General features: G+C 59.7%; 2 protein-coding genes across 4 annotated transcripts; one reads left to right on the top strand and one right to left on the bottom strand.

Annotated features, from left to right (window-relative positions):
- Positions 1-588: 588 nt before the first annotated feature.
- Positions 589-11,923, bottom strand: GPR142 (G protein-coupled receptor 142). Of its 3 annotated transcripts, none has more exons than XM_082707730.1 (3): positions 11,122-11,923; positions 4,581-4,739; positions 589-3,819 (listed from the first exon to the last, which is right to left on the bottom strand). In XM_082707730.1, the coding sequence occupies exons 2-3, from the start codon at positions 4,701-4,703 to the stop codon at positions 3,085-3,087; spliced, it is 858 nt and encodes a 285-aa protein (XP_082563856.1). In that variant the 5' UTR covers positions 4,704-4,739; positions 11,122-11,923; the 3' UTR covers positions 589-3,084. The 3 variants fall into 3 exon arrangements, with proteins under 3 accessions (XP_082563856.1, XP_082563855.1, XP_082563854.1); XM_082707729.1 differs by lacking the exon at positions 11,122-11,923 and adding an exon at positions 5,583-5,721; XM_082707728.1 differs by lacking the exon at positions 11,122-11,923 and adding an exon at positions 5,583-5,707 and having other exon boundaries at positions 589-3,956.
- Positions 10,561-15,098, top strand: BTBD17 (BTB domain containing 17). The gene is made up of 3 exons (XM_082707727.1): positions 10,561-10,709; positions 11,933-12,209; positions 13,763-15,098. The coding sequence occupies exons 1-3, from the start codon at positions 10,625-10,627 to the stop codon at positions 14,835-14,837; spliced, it is 1,437 nt and encodes a 478-aa protein (XP_082563853.1). The 5' UTR covers positions 10,561-10,624; the 3' UTR covers positions 14,838-15,098.
- The last annotated feature ends 388 nt before the right edge of the window (positions 15,099-15,486 follow it).

The raw sequence follows: 15,486 nt of genomic DNA, 5'->3' as shown, positions 1-15,486 counted from the left end.
GCAGGTTCTCTTAGAAGCCTCTCCCCTCGTCCCCTTCTTGCCCACTGCCACTCCCCACCCTGACAGGACAGGGACAGCCGTGGGCCCCTTTGACCCAACCTGTGTGCCCCTTTTTTGAACAAAAAGAAAAAGGAAAAGAGTGAGCGGTAGAGCCCCTCAAGGGGAAAGCTGGGGGAATCTGGAAGCAAACCAGCAAAGCTGCACCAGGGCCGCGGGACTGAGCACGTGGAGAACGCACGCGGGCGACGCTGGGCGTCCAGGCAAGTCTCTGAGCCCCGGCCGGATGGAGACGCTCTGGGGGTGGTGGATGCCACAGAGGGGGACCCTGGAAGCCTGGCCAACAGCACATTTGCCCTCCTGCCCAAGCACAAGGGAGAAGGGGGCCAGCATTCCAATCAGGAGTCGGAACATAAGGAAAACGTTCTGAGCTAAAAGGTCCACTTGATGTGGAGTTGAGACCGGCTGGAGCAGACTCTGCGGATGGACTGGTACAGGAGAGACGGTGAGCCACGCCACGGCCACCCCAGTCTTGCCCTCCTTTGGGACGTCATGGAGAGTTAATAATAAAAACGCACGAAGGCAGCGGCTAGAGCAGCTTTAATGATGCCCCGCATGTCCGTGATCCAGATATCCAGGGGAAGAGCTCTGCGTTTTGTTAAAGGTTACAAAGACATTTAAAAGGAATGTTGCTCAAACCATCTTATCAGGAAACTATGATCGTGCTTTTCAAATCTGGTAAGTCGGGGACCAAAAAGTTGTAAGCGGCGCAAAGCACTGCTGAAGACTCCCATCCCCCAGTCTGTTGCCCCTCCCACCCCCACCCAGTGCACCTGCAAGGTGCTGGGAAGATGGGGAACCAGCCACCCTGATCTCCACCAGCGGAGGGCCTCTTGCTCAGCGTGTCACTTCTCTGGGATCCCATTTCCTCCGTCGGAAAAACGGTGACTATACCCAGGGTTGTTTGGAAAAACTGGTGTCGCCTCAGCCTGTGGGTCCGTGTGAGGTCCCATTCACGTTAACACCCTGGTTCTGGTGGCTTCATGCCCCCACCTGTGCCAAACCCTCCGTGTCCCCACAGAGCCTCCACACCCACTTCTGGAAGCATCTGGTTTCGTCCGTGATCAGAAGCCGCTGCATGCATGGGTCTTATTCCATTGGCCCACTGGCCCATTGAGAGGGTCCGGTCACTGGTCTCGCCCCAGCTGCAGTCCAGCCTTCCATGACAATGCTCTTTTTTGGTCCTGGAGGGCTCTCAGAGGTTTCTTCTAAGGGGGGTAAGGTTGCCCCTCCACGGTGTTCCACTGGGTTCTGCATCAGAAAGGCGCCTTTCTTTCCCGTGCCTCCCTCTGTAGGCGGACCGGGAAGCATCGCTCCAGCCTCTAGAGCCTGCTTTTCCCCGAACTCCCTGGCCTTGCACGCCCCCCTCCTTGGGGGACCCTCCGTGCCCAGAACGAACTCAGGGTCAGCCTGGACCCTGCGCTGCCAGCAGTGATGGTGCTGGGGGTCCCCCTTCCTCTCTCTGAGCACGAGACCTGATGTGTCCCAGAACTCAGAGCTTTCAGAACAGAGAAGGGTCACGTGTGGCCTGTCCCATGCACGAGGTTTCGGTTCCAGCTGCCCAACCGCAGACAGTCTGCAGGGAACCACTGTGTCCACGCTCCCTTGTCCTGCCTCAGGTCAGGTCAGGCTTGACCACTAAATGTGACCGTGGCAAACTTGGGACAAATATTTTGGTTTTCAGAGCTCTTAAGAACTGTGGATAAAGGACGGAGGGCCTGTTTTTTCCCTTTTTGGGTACGGCTGAAAGTCCCCTCCTGGTGCCTCTGTTCTGGGGAGAAGGGGAAAGCCGAATATTTATTTTGCACTGACGGTGTGCCCTGTGCATTTCTGGTTCTTTCTGCTGGGCCATGCCACTAAGGGGTTGGGTGCTAGTGGGCCCCGGCAAGGACCGCCCATTGAGGGGGAAAGGTCAGCTCCGCTGGACTGACTGGGAAGCAGAAAGCAGCCACTAATGTGTTTACCCAAAGCCCAGAGCAGGTGGGAGGTCCATCTGCTAATCTCTCCCAGCTGCCTCTCCCGACTGGCACCATGGCAGAGAGAAGAGAGGGGCCCAGGAGAGGCTGGGAGGGGCCCGAGGCACCTGATCTGCTGGGCCTTCCTCCCCCCGGGGTGGAGCAAGAGGCCCTCCTCCAAGTGGAGCAGGCTGGGTGTGCCCTTCCCATCCCTCGTCCTCGGGGCTGAGAAGCACTTCATGTCTCATCAGGCAGCAACAATGAAAACCCGAGGGCCCTTCTGGGGCCCTGAACCTGTTCTGGCTCCAGGGCAGAGAGTTAAGTGGAATGGAAGCAGGATGATTGAGACTCAAGGGGTGGTGTCACCCCAGAGCTGGGACATCAAATCTGCTTTCAGATCACCCCTTTTCCCAAGCAGCCATCGTCCCCTTACTCAGCAAAAGCATTAGGTTCTCCCAGCCTCCAATATACAGGGGATCCTACCCATGGTTTCCTTCCATCCTGGCCTTACCACTGGAAGCCAGAGAAGTGAGAGGTAGGCTCTGGAGGGCTGGGGTGGGGTGGGGGCTGGAAATGATTCTTGTCCATCCGCCCGCCCAACCATCCATCCATCCATCCACCTGCCTGTCCATCCATCCATCCATCCATCCACCTGTCCATCCATCCACCTACCTGCCTGTCCATCCATCCATCCGCCCGTCCGTTCATCCAGCCACCCACCCATCCATCCATCCATCCACCTGTCCATCTTGCCTTTCATTCATTCATCCAGCCCCCATTGATCCGGCCTTCGTAACATGCCAGGTGAAATATCCCTCATGAAGGAATGTCCAGAGCAGCTGACACTCTTAGCCTATGCCTGGAAGAGCCCTCTCCTTGTGCCAGGAAGTGGAAATTGTTGGTGCAGCTAATTTGAGAGTTGGATAAATTGGACACCCCTGCACCTGGGGAGCCGCCCCTATAGGAAGGAGCCTTCCCTGCCCCGCCCTCAGGTGGCAAAGTAGGGTGTTGATAAAGTTTTGCGAGGACACCACAAGGGCAGCAGTAGCTCTGGCCCTGCTGGGCCCTGCCTCTATGGTCCTGCCCCTTTGGGAAGTCCTGGGGGCTTTAAGGCAGGGCCCACCATCAGGCCCTCTGGCCGTGACCCCAGCGTGCAGGGCAGGTGGGCGTCATGGAACACCTCTCGGACGGTGGCCCGGAAAGTCTTGCTGACAAAGCAGTAGAGTCCAAAGTTGACCGCGGTGTTGAGCATGGCCGCCATGTTGGCCACGTCCAAGGCCAGGTGGACCCTCCAGTCCCGGTGGACAGGGGCCACATACAGGTGGTAGAGCATGACGAAGATCCGGGGAGCCCAAAGGAGGGCGAAGAGTGTGGTGACGCCCAGGAGGATGGCTGTGCTCTTGCCCACCCGGGGCCGCTGCCCACTCGGGCTCCGCCTCCGTAGCCGGCAGATGATGGCCGAGTTGGTGATCAGAAAGACTCCACAAGGGATAAAATAGACCGTGAGGCAGTGAGCCCACTTGAGGACCTCATCCAGCATGCTGGGGGGGTCCACGTCCCTCCACACGTCCAGCCACCAGTAGAAGGGGATGCCGGTCAGCACAGAGACACTGAGGACAGTGGCGATGGACCGGCGGGTCCGGCCTGGGGACGAGGTGGCCCGGTGCTGCAGGGGGTGGCACAGGGCGCTGTAGCGGTCCACAGTGAGCAGGACAGCAATCCAGACTGAGGCATGATTGGCGGCGAATTCCAGGATGTTAGCGGAGCGCACCACAGCCCGGGGCACCTGCCGGGCCAGCACCGCCCCCTGCAGGAGGAAACCCACGAACACGATGACCACCTGGGTGACGATATCTGAGGCCGTGAGTGCCAGAAGGTAATAGTAGGAGGGCTTCCTGGTCCTGGTGGCCAGCCGGGCCAAGGCCACTGTGGTCAGGAGGTTGACTGATGGCGACAGAGGTCACAGAGGGCAGAGGGGTTAGAAGGGCTGCTTAGACTATGTTTCCAAGGGGTTATTCTCATCTTTCTCCTCTCCCTGGCTTCTCTTTTCCTCTTCCTCGACCCTTAAAGCTCACTTTATCAGGGAGGCTAACCAGGTCAGCCGTGCCCTGTCCATCGAACCACCACAGGCCGTGGTCTTCACTTGGGGGCAAGGTGGGTCATTCCCCAAGGCTGAGACCATCTGTCCTTTCCCGACTCCACTTCCCGACCTGTCCCCTAGCTCTGCTGCTCTCGGAAGCAGTAGACGGTAGGGGAAGATTTCAACCAAGCTGAGGGCAGTCCTACATGGACTTAGCCTAGCACAGGGCCCACTGCAGGGGGTGGGGAGGTGGCGTGGAGAGGGCTGTCTCTTCTGGTGACCCCTTGGCTTTAGCCAGGAGCACCCCACATCCTGGCCCCTCACTTTTACTCCTCACTAGGCTTGGTTCCCCAATGACCCAGATGGCTCTATAAAGTCAAAGGGTGTCTTGGAGTCTAAGGTTCTGGGTCCCAGGGTTCAGCACAGAGGATGGACACCCATCGAAGCTGGACCCCCATTTCTGCCCACCCCCAATGCTTCCCACTCACCAGGCAGCCCCAGGCCCAGCAGGGCACTGTAGTAGATGACAGGGATGATACCAGCCACACAAGGGGACTGATCCGGGATTTCTGGCCAATGGCCTTCCAGCTCCTGGCTTGGCCCACTGCCATTGACTGTGGGCAACGGGGTCGCTCGTGGTGGGCCAGCTAGGGAGAGTGGAAGGGTCGGGTTAGAGCATTAGGTCTCTCTCCAGCCTGCCCCTGCCCCCGAGATCTTTATTCCCCCCATTCTCTGCATGTCCCCTGGTCAGGCCCAGCAAACGGGCCACCCCTATGGCCAGGTCCAGCCCACCCCGTCCCTCAGGGACCTGACTCCCCCATTAAAGGGAAGAAGTCCTCTGTGGCATTTCTTGCTGCCACAGCACTATTTCTCCATTGTGTTTCTCGAGGCGCATCTTCTGCCTGGAAGTCAGGGCCCTGAGACAGGCCGGACGGCACAGTCAGGGAGGCGGGGGGCCTCCGTCTGAGCTGGGGTCCAGAGTGGGGCTTGGGCAGCCATGTTTTTAGTGAGCGGTCTGGGTGATTCTCACCCACGGTGACTCACAGCAGCCACTCGGCTCTACTCAGCAGTCGCCCCCTCTCGAAGGAGTGACATTACAGGGTTTCCTGCCCTTCTTCCCTAAAGAGCAGCCCTCTTTGTCGGCGAGCACTACTGGAGCTGGGATGACCCTGGTGCTCAGGTGGGGAAACTGAGTCTAGAGGAGTTAGGTGACCACATAGTCTGGTCCTTGCTCCATTCAGCCTACACTTTAGGTCTCTAGGTTTCATAGTCCAGGTTTAGATTTCCCGCTGAAGGCCCCCCTCCGCCGCCCCAGTCATCCCTGCCCTCCCCCTCTCCCCCGATGTTGTACCCCCTCCCCCACCCCAGCTGAACCTAGTTTCCCCGCCCACCGCTCATTAGCAATCCATTTCAAGCTTCTTGATCCCCCATCTGTCCCTCACCTGCCTGCCACTGTCCTCTCCCCTCCCACCTCGTTCTGGATACTTCACCTGCCTCCTGCCCCTCAAGCGTCATGCTCCTGGGTCCTGAGTCCTAGGTCACCTCGCGGCTTTTCCGGGGGGGTCCCCGCAGCTCCCTCCCAGCATTGCCAGCTCTCCAAGGGGTGGTTTGCCCTCTTCCCGCAGCACTGAGACTGGGCTGGTCAGTGCAGAGAGGTGGGGTGGTGGGAGGAGGGAGGAGGAGGAAGGAAAGGGCGGGGCCGAGCTCCGGGGAGTGAACCGCCACCGTGGATTGGGCCTGGAGCAAAGCAGGATCCCAGAGGGTGCACAGGCAGGGGTCAGGCTGAGAGGGAGGCCTTGAGGAAGGGGCTGGACTGGGGCTCTGGAGAAGCCGCCTCATGTTCAGGGCACTCTGGGGACTGGCCTGGGTTCAGCCATGGCATTGACATCTTGAGGGTGAGGACTTCCGGAGAACGCAGAAGGATCCCATCCGTGGCATCAAAAGAGAGGAGGGCATGGGGGGGGAGGGGGGACCAGTGCAGAGCAGGGGTGAGGCCGCCATGGGCAGGGCCCAGATCTGGAGAGAGGCCCCATAGGCTAGGTCTGAAGGAGTCAGCTCTGTAGCCGCAGCAGGCAGTGGAACGAGGAAGAGGCTCCCTGGGGGCTTTGGGCCTGGAAGGGTAGCTTGAAGCCCTTGCAGTGGTGGCAGCAACCTCTGGGAGAAGCCTGGCTGGGCTACTAGCAGCTCCGGGAGTCTAAGACCCAGTGGCCCCCACGAGCGGTTGTTTTCTTAGCCTTGGTGGAACGGACCATCCCCCCAGGAATATTAGTCACTGGCAAGTAAACAGCAGCAGGTGCAGGGAGCGCTCTGGAGAGGCTGGAATCTGTGCCCACTCGCTTCCCCCACTCCCACAGTGGGCACCCGGGACAAATGTGTGGCCTGACTCCGGAGGACATCTGAGGTCCAGTCTGGAATCACTTCCCGTGCCCATCTCGGGGAATGGAGTAGGCTGGCCTCTGGGCTCGCTCAGATAGAGCCCACCTCTGGGGCTGGGGCTACCTGGACCCTCACCTGCGTCCCCCTCTGCACACCCACCCTGGGCTAGCACAGAGGACTTGCTGCCCCCTGGTGGCCGTGTTCTGACCCTATAGGCCCCCAGAGAGCACCGACTTTGGCTAGGTCCTTAGTCAGGGTGGCTGGGCAAGCCCAGAACAGCTACGACCCACTCTGATCCTCAGGCCCTGTCCGGGACCCCAGCCCCAGAGAATGCAAGAAGCACAAATAATTCCCGGGGCCACCACCTCGAGGCCATGGGTCAAGGAGGAGCCTCTCACAGTCAAGTTGAAAAGACCAAGGGTGTATGCAGAGCTCTGGCAACATTTCCTGAGCGCTTACTCTAGCTCCTACACTTGTCACCCCCCAAGCTAACTCTGGTGACCTCTATCTATTTCATACAAGAGGGGACGGAGGCTCAGAGAAGTTCAGCAACTAGGCTTAGGGGCCGCCGAGCCACCATGTGGCGGTGGGAACATGAACTCAGGTGTGTTCTCTGCTCCCCCGTCTGGAGCAGTTCACTTGTCCTGGCCTCCTGCAACCTTCCCTGGGAGAACAGGCACGCAGGCAAGAAGCTCGGGCTTTAGAGAAGAAGGGGATGTGGGTCAGACAGAGCATTCAGGGAGAAGTACTGCTGTCGGTAGTGGGGAGGGGTTGGGGGGATGGGGAATATCACACTAGAGGGTGTTGGGGAGGAGAGTAGATCTGCCACTATGACGACACAGCCTGGCTTCCCAGAAGCTTCCGGTAGCCTGTGACTTACTTCAGGGAATTTATTAGGGAAAGATTCCTTCTGGTTTATTATTAGTGTGTCCCGCTGAGTACACAGGCCAGGAACCTAAACTCAGGATCCCCTGTTCCCCAATCAAAGCGTCTGAGGGCACTTCCCTAGCTCCGGAAGGGAGATGTTACAGGTCTAAGGCAGTCCACACTCTAGGTAGGGCGGGTCTGGGGGCCCACCGCTCTGGGGCGCGCACTATCCCCCCGATCCAGCGTCTCATCATCCATTCTTTTTTTTTTTTTTTTTTAAGATTTTATTTATTTATTTGACAGGCAGAGATTACAAGTAGGCTGAGAGGCAGGCAGAGAGAGAGAAGGAGGAAGCAGGCTCCCTGCCGAGCAGAGAGCCTGATGCGGGGCTCGATCCCAGGACCCTGGGATCATGACCTGAGCCGAAGGCAGAGGCTTTAACCCACTGAGCCACCCAGGCGCCCCCTCATCATCCATTCTTATAGATACAGAAAACTTTCACCTTGTCCCAAGTTTGCCAGAATTTTCAGTGGCTTTTACAGTACTAGAGATTCCTTGCCCACTGGGGATCCTATCTGTCTGAAATAGCTTCCCATGTAGGGACCCAGTGTAGAGTCATGGGAAGAAAAGTCAAGCAGAAAAGTGGCATTTGAATCTCGGCTGCCGTGAGATCTCAAACGAGTCACTTAGGTTATAAACACTCTTTGTCTCAGGCAGGAAGCAGCACTCCTTTCTGGGAACTGTTGTCGCTTGGGAGCTCATCAGACTTGCTCTCAAGGAATGATGCAGCTTCCAGGTCCACAGGGCAAAATCAAACAGAGTTCTCAGATGCTCTGTCTCGACAGCTGTGCGGGGCCAATCCCTCCTCTCTCTCTCCTGCTCCAAGATTCTCACACACGACACACATGCACACACACGCACACACACACAAGCACGCAGGCATACACGCCAACAACTCTCAGACTAAGACACCAAGAACGTGGGATGCCTGGGTGGCTCAGTCAGTCAAGCTGCTGCCTTTGGCTCAGGCCATGATCCCAGGATCCTGGGATCGAGTCCCGCATTGGGCTCCTTGCTCAGTGGGGAGCCTGCTTCTCTCTCTGCCTCTGCCTGCCACTCTGCCTGCTTGTGCTCTCTCTCTCTCTCTCTGACAAATAAATAAATAAATAAATAAATAAAATCTTTAAAAAAAAAAAAAGGAAACCAAGAACAGAGAATGCCTATTTCTGGAAAGTCAGTTTCGAAATTGTTAGAGGAGGTTCAGGAACAACAAAGTTCACAATCATAGGAGGTGGGGCCCCTCAGAGATTGGAGGGGGTCAAAGGTGACCCTTCTGAGTCTTCTTGGTATTGTGGGGGCTCCCGATCCCTGCACCCTGGGAGTGCGTACGTGACAATCACCCAGTGTGCTTAGAAAATACAGGTGTCCCCGCCTCTAAGTAGAGAAGAGTTCATGGGAGAGTCCAACACAGGTGGACTACACCTTCTGGAAAGGCAGATGCAGCCCCAAGGAGGCTGGAGTCAAGAAGAGTTTACCGAAAGCTGGCTTTCTGGGTAGTGGGTTCTTGTACCAACGTCTCCTTATCATCAGATAATGCTCCTCCTGAAAAACATTGCACTTGGGAACAGGGGAGCTCTTGGGGGCCCGGAGCCCCATCACACTGAGGCTCTGTCTTGCTGGGCCGGGCTGGGGAGGTGGTACAGTCCATGGGAAGGGCAGGCAGGCAGCCAAGGGATGGTGGATCTGGACGAGGGGAGCCAGGCGTGAAGGTCAGGGCAGCCGGGAGGGGTTTCCGCTGGGCTGGAGAATTCCATCTCTGCCAACCCGGATGAGGCAGGTGCCAGACCCAGTTCTTGCTCTCTCTGCAGCTCTGGAGTGGGGGTGGAGCGGTCGGTGTCTCTGTGTCAGCCGGGAGCAGAAATCAATGCATGGACATCTCTGGGACACAGAGAGCGTGGGAGGGCAGGCTCCATCCCGTCAAGGACCCCGCCTGCCTCCGGGGAAACTGAGCTGGATCTCTCGGTCCATTGGTCCATCCATCGAGCTTAAAGGAGTCTGTCCCAGGAAGAGCTGGGCCAGGCCCCACTTGCTCCCCCAAAAGGTGAGGCTTCAACAGAGCACAGGGACCCACCCACTCCCCCTAGACCCCGCCCTCCTCTCTCTATTCCTTTGGATTTAGAAGAGCACTCCTCTGCACGGACCTAACCAAGACCGTGACCTAGCTGTCTGCCTCGATTTCTCCCACGGTTGGGGTGGGATGCCAGCTCTGCTGTGCGTCTCCCTGAGACTCTGGGAAGGGAAACATTACATCTGGAAGTTAGAAGCTGGTAAAAGAAGCCTTCTGAGAGGTGTGCCTAGAGACGGAGGCCCTCGGAAAAGTGAGTTGAAGAAAGTGACAGGGAAGCCAGGCGCCCACCTCAGCATCTTTAGTCCCCGAGCCCAGATTTGTGCTGTCTGCTGAGGGCCGGCCTCTTGCAAGGGGGCCAGCCATGCTCTGGGCAGAGGGCCTCACATGCAAAGGGGCATGGCGCAGTGGATCCCTGCTCTGGGCTCAGCCCTGCCATCTTGGTTCACCTTGATCCTGAGGGATGACGGTCACAGTCCCCAGGGGACCACTCTAAAGGCCCATCACCCTCCCGAGCAGGCTAGGAATAGGCTTTGACAAGGAACACAAAAGTGACGCGGTGATCTCATGAGCCCCTATTCAAGACCCTCGCCCTGCTCTCTGCAGAGCTAACCCAGCCCAAAAATGCAAGAAGGGGAGGGATGGGGGCCCGAGCCGCTGTTTCCCTCTCCTCTTCCAGGCCCTTCCTCTGCAGCCTGCTCGCCATGGTGCTTTAGGCAAGATGCTGCCAAGAAAACTTTGTGCCAGGACGGAGACCGGGCCTGGGGGTTGGGGAGGGGACTGGGGACCCTCTGGGCTAGCTGCTGCCAGAGGTCCTGGAGCCCCCAGCCTGCCCTGTGGAGAGCCTAAAGCCTCCCAGGAGAGAAATGACTCGCTCTGCTGGGTGGTGGAAGACGTGGGGGAGGGTGCCGGATCTGTCCCCCTTGGGGGCCCATGGCAGCACAATAGCCCCAGGCTGCCGCTCTCTGGCTTAAGTGGTTGCCTGGGCAACAGCTGGGGCCAGTTTCCACCAATCCTCAGCAGAGACTGGGTGGGGGGAGGGAAGCTGATCAGGAAGGGGGGTGCCATCCCCTTGTGCTGAACCCTATATAAGGAGGAGGGATGTGAGCACCAGTGGTCTGGGCTTCACTGTCTTTCCAAGGAGCTCAGGGGCGGGGCACAAAGATGCTTCGCCTGGGCTCTGCCAAGCCTGGGTCCTGGGCCAGCTTCTGGGCCATCCTGACCTTGGTAGGTCTGGCCACTCGAGCAGGTGAGTGGGCAGTGGGTGGGGTGGGGGAGTGGGGAGGGCCGGGAAGAGAGGCAGGCCCCTTCGGCCCTAGCTGCACCAGGCCGGGAGGGGGCGGTGTCCAGCTCCACGCCTGCCTCCGAGGGAAGAAGGGCTGGGAGGCAGGCCTGGCTCTTGCAGACAAGAAGACCTTTCTAGCGTCCATTGTCCGGGACAGCGGACAGCGGGGCCCAGGCGGCCAGGAGGAATGCGGTCAAGTGACAGCTGGGGGAGGCGGAGCTGGGAAATGAGCAGCCCACCCACCTCCGACCTTCCCCGTCTCCCTCCGTCTCCCTGTCTCTTACACACGGATGCTCTGCTCTTCCACATGGGCGTGTGTGCATGCACGCGCGTGTGTGTTGGGACAGGTGCTCACGGGCTGCTGTCAGACACCTACCTTATCTCCCTCGGAGGCTCCTCACACTGTTCTCTGGGGAAGCTGCTGGCAGCCTTTTCTCTCCCCGAGTTTTCTGTAACGGAGCGCATGTCCCCATCTGACCCTCACGGCGTCCCTGGAAACACAACAGAAGGGCCCAGTCTCAACACACAGGGGCCCTGGGAGGCCCCCTCCAGCACCAGCTCACCCTCGGTGTTTTCTCTGCCCCCCGCCCCAGCCTTCTCAGTGACCCAGCACCGCCAACTCATCCTTTTCAAGGGCCTGTACAGGGCTGGCTCTTGTCCTCTGGCCGGCTCCTTCCTGTCACTTTCTCAGGGAGCCGTCCCTGATTTCTGCCCCTCAAGTAGCCCTGTCCTATCACATCCCTTATTCATCATGATCCCAAACTAGGGTGCTTATCTGTGCGCTTGATGCCCATCAAAGGAGCTGGTGGGTGCTTGTCTCGGGAGAAGAGAGGAATGGGGGCCACAGTCCTCGCCTGGTGCTCCGGCGTCATGGACACCGGTTCTGGGCATTCTGTCCCTCACTGCTTCACGATCTCTTCTCGCCAGGAAGCTACTCCCCGTGCAAGAGCATCCTCTCGGGGGGGGGGGGGGGCTGCTTAGGGTCAGGCTGACAAGCTTCCCCACGTGGGAAGAGCTTTTGCACACATGCACACCTCCCCGGGCCCCACGGGCACAGACAGGCAGGCACGCAGCCTCCCCGGGCCCGCGCCCGAGTATGCGCATCTCTTGCTGGTCCCTCGGCACCCCTGGCTGGCACCCCCAATCCAGGGCCTTCCTCAGCCGGGCCGTGTCCCTTCCCGCCGCAGCTCAGAGAGCCGACGTGGGCGGCGAGTCCACAGGCACCTCCATCAACCACTCCCAGACGCTCCTCCAGCGCCTGCAGGAGCTGCTGCGGCAGGGCAACGCCAGCGACGTGGTCCTGCGGGTGCAGGCGGCGGGCACCGATGAGGTCCGGGTCTTCCACACGCACCGCCTGCTGCTGGGCCTGCACAGCGAGCTGTTCCGGGAGCTGCTGAGCAACCAGAGTGAGCTGGTGCTCCAGGAGCCCCGGGACTGTGCCGCCGTCTTCGACAAGTTCATCAGGTGGGCAGGGGTGCAGGGGAGTCTTCCTCCCTTTCTGAGGCCCTGGTTTCTCCGCTTACATCATGTCCATCCCCCCGACCGCATCAGGATGACGGACCCACGACCTTATAACCATCCCTCCTCCCACTGCCTTCTCCTGAGACGCAGCGGGACTCCCTGCCCTCGCCTGCGAGCCCTGGGGCCTCTGATGCTCTCAGAGCTGTTTCCAAACCTGGGCTTAAGCGCTTTTCAAAAATGCAGATTCCCGGACCCCGTTCTGCATCGTTGGCATCAGGTCTGGGGTTGGGCCCGGCAGTGACTTGGTTTTTTAATTAGTTAATGATTAATTTTTTATTTTAATGCCTCCATGTGGCTTTCGTGTCTGGCCAGGTTTCTGAACCTCAGGGCCGGCTGGGGGTAAGGCAGCTCTCTCTCATCCCCTGTTCCCAGCCGGTGGGTGGGCTGCACAGGGGGCACATTCACACTATCGTCAGAGAAAGGAGCCCTGTATTGATGGTTTATTCATTTATTAAATATTTTTATGTATTTATTTGAGAGAGAGGGAGCAGAGCAGGAGGGAGGGGCAGAGAGAGAAGCAGGATGCCCGCTGAGCAGGGAGCCGGGCATGGGCTCCATCCCCAGACCCTGGGATTGTGACCTGAACCCCAGGCAGATGCTTAACTGGCTGAGCCACCCAGGTGCCCATGTTTCAATGGTATAGACGAGATGGCTTCAGAATACCAGGCAGTAGGAAGAGGGTTAACACAGAAGGGCACAGGGTCTTCTCCCCACTAGTCAGATCTATGGAAGCAGCCTTCCTTCCACCCCACGGGGTGCCTCTGCTGACATCAGATTGGTTAGAATTTAGTCACATGGCCATGCCCACTCTAAGAGAGGCTGAGAACCATCTCTTATTGCCAGAGGCAAATAGTGGGGCTAAAATGCTGGGGAAAGGGGAGACGTGGGTGTTGGTGCCGCTATGGGCTGCTCTTGGCACACCCCCAGGGAGCGTGTGCCTGTGGGGGCCTGGCAGGAAGCGTGAGTGCCGGGGTGGGAGCAGATGGGGACGGGCAGTGAGTGAGCAAAACCCACACGGACAAGATCCAGTGAGAAAGATGAACTGGCGGGAAGAGGAGGACGTGGAGGGAATTCCCCTGTGTCGACGGCCTGCTTCGGGGTGGGATCAGTTCATTCTCCCCCACCTATCACAGTGACCCTGTTACCCCCTTTCCCAGATGATTAGCATAAGCTTTGGTGAAGTTAAACAACTTGCCCACTTGCAAGTAGGCTACGGATCTGAGCCTGGGTTGTAAAGCCCATGAGGGCAGGAGCCTCCTTTGTCGGCAGCCCAAAGCTCGGATCCTAGTAGATGCTCAGTAACATGCCGTTTCCAGTCCCTATGAGAAACGGTCCCTGAGACGAAGACAGGAAGCCTCAGGGCCCACTGCTCCGCATGCATCCCTGACCACAGTGCTCTCCACCCAAGGCCTGGTCCCCTCTGGGTTGTGTGTGTGTGTTGGGGTGGGGGGATGGCACAGCTGACCCTGCCCCATCTCTGCGCTCCCCTCCCGCAGGTACCTCTACTGCGGAGAGCTGACGGTGCTGCTGGCCCAGGCCATTCCCCTGCACAGGCTGGCCACCAAGTACGGCGTGGCCTCCCTGCAGCGCGGCGTGGCTGACTACATGCGCGCGCACCTGGCGGGCGGCGCGGGCCCAGCGGTGGGCTGGTACCACTATGCGGTGAGCACCGGGGATGAAGCCCTGCGCCAGAGCTGCCTGCAGTTCCTGGCCTGGAACCTGTCAGCGGTGGCCGCGAGCGCCGAGTGGGGCGCCGTGAGTCCCGAGCTCCTGGCGCAGCTCCTGCCGCGCTCGGACCTGGTGCTGCAGGACGAGCTGGAGCTGTTCCACGCGCTCGAGGCGTGGCTGGGGCGCACCCGGCCGTCCTCCGCCGTGGCCGAGCGCGCGCTGCGGGCCATCCGCTACCCCATGATCCCCCCGGCACAGCTGTTCCAGCTCCAGGCGCGCTCGGCCGCCCTGGCGCGCCACGGCGAGGCGGTGGCCGACCTGCTGCTGCAGGCCTACCAGTTCCACGCCGCCTCGCCGCTGCACTTCGCCAAGTTCTTCGACGTCAACGGCAGCGCCTTCCTTCCCCGCAACTACCTCGCGCCCGCCTGGGGCGCCCCGTGGATCATCAACAACCCGGCCCGCGACGACCGCAGCACCAGTTTCCAGACGCAGCTGGGCCCCAGCGGCCACGACGCGGGTCGCCGGGTCACGTGGAACGTGCTCTTCTCCCCGCGCTGGCTGCCCGTCAGCCTGCGGCCCGTCTACGCGGACACGGCCGGCACCGCGCTGCCCGCCGCGCGCCCCGAGGACGGACGGCCGCGCCTGGTGGTCACGCCGGCCAGCAGCGGTGGGGACGCGGCTGGCGTGAGCTTCCAGAAGACGGTGCTGGTAGGGGCGAGGCAGCACGGCCGCCTGCTGGTCCGCCACGCCTACAGCTTCCACCAGAGCAGCGAGGAGGCGGGCGACTTTCTGGCGCAGGCGGACCTGCAGCGGCGCAACTCCGAGTACCTGGTGGAGAACGCCCTGCACCTGCACCTCATCGTCAAGCCCGTCTACCACACCCTCATCCGGACCCCCAAGTAGCCAAGCGGGCGGGGCGGGGACCCTGCCGGAGTGGGAAACAGAGACCTGGCATTGGTGCCTCTGCCGCGGGGTCTGGGGTGTGTGTGTATGTGTGAGACGAATGGACATTCGGCCCTGGCCCCCCCTGGGTGGCGAGATGCCGGTGGTCTTGGAGCTGGGGTGGAGGCCAGGGGAGGGGTGGTCGAGCAGGTGCCTGGTTTCAGGAGCTGGTTTCGCAGCTGTCTTGAAGGCAGCGCTCTTGGAATAAAGTGATGCTCAGAGCGGAGGGGATGATTGAACCACCCAGCTCCCAGGTTAAAACAGCCCCAGGAGGGTCCCACAGGTGTGGGGGTACCTTATCTTTCATTAGCTTTTCCCGAGGGTCCCCCACCCCCCACATGGAACTGGGCAGGTAAGAGCAACCTATGGGAAAACTGGAGGACCCCAGGACCCCTTGCCAGAGTTTTCCTACCTTGAAGCCAAGAGGCTTACTTAGCTGGGCAGTTTCTGAACCCTGACTTCCAGAGGGGACCACCGTCCCACCCCCATTCAGGTAATTAGGCTTTCTATGGTTTGAGCCTCCCGAGGTCTCTGAGCTCTCATGGGAGGGAGCCGAGGCAGGTGTGAAGGCTGGTGGGACAGGGCATGAACGGACCTTGTCGGGCCCACC

Source organism: Mustela nivalis (assembly GCF_964662115.1).
Source record: "Mustela nivalis genome assembly, chromosome: 17".
NCBI lineage: Eukaryota > Metazoa > Chordata > Mammalia > Carnivora > Mustelidae > Mustela > Mustela nivalis.
The sequence above is the reverse complement of the archived record's forward strand: the minus strand, read 5'-3'. Positions and strand labels throughout refer to the sequence as shown.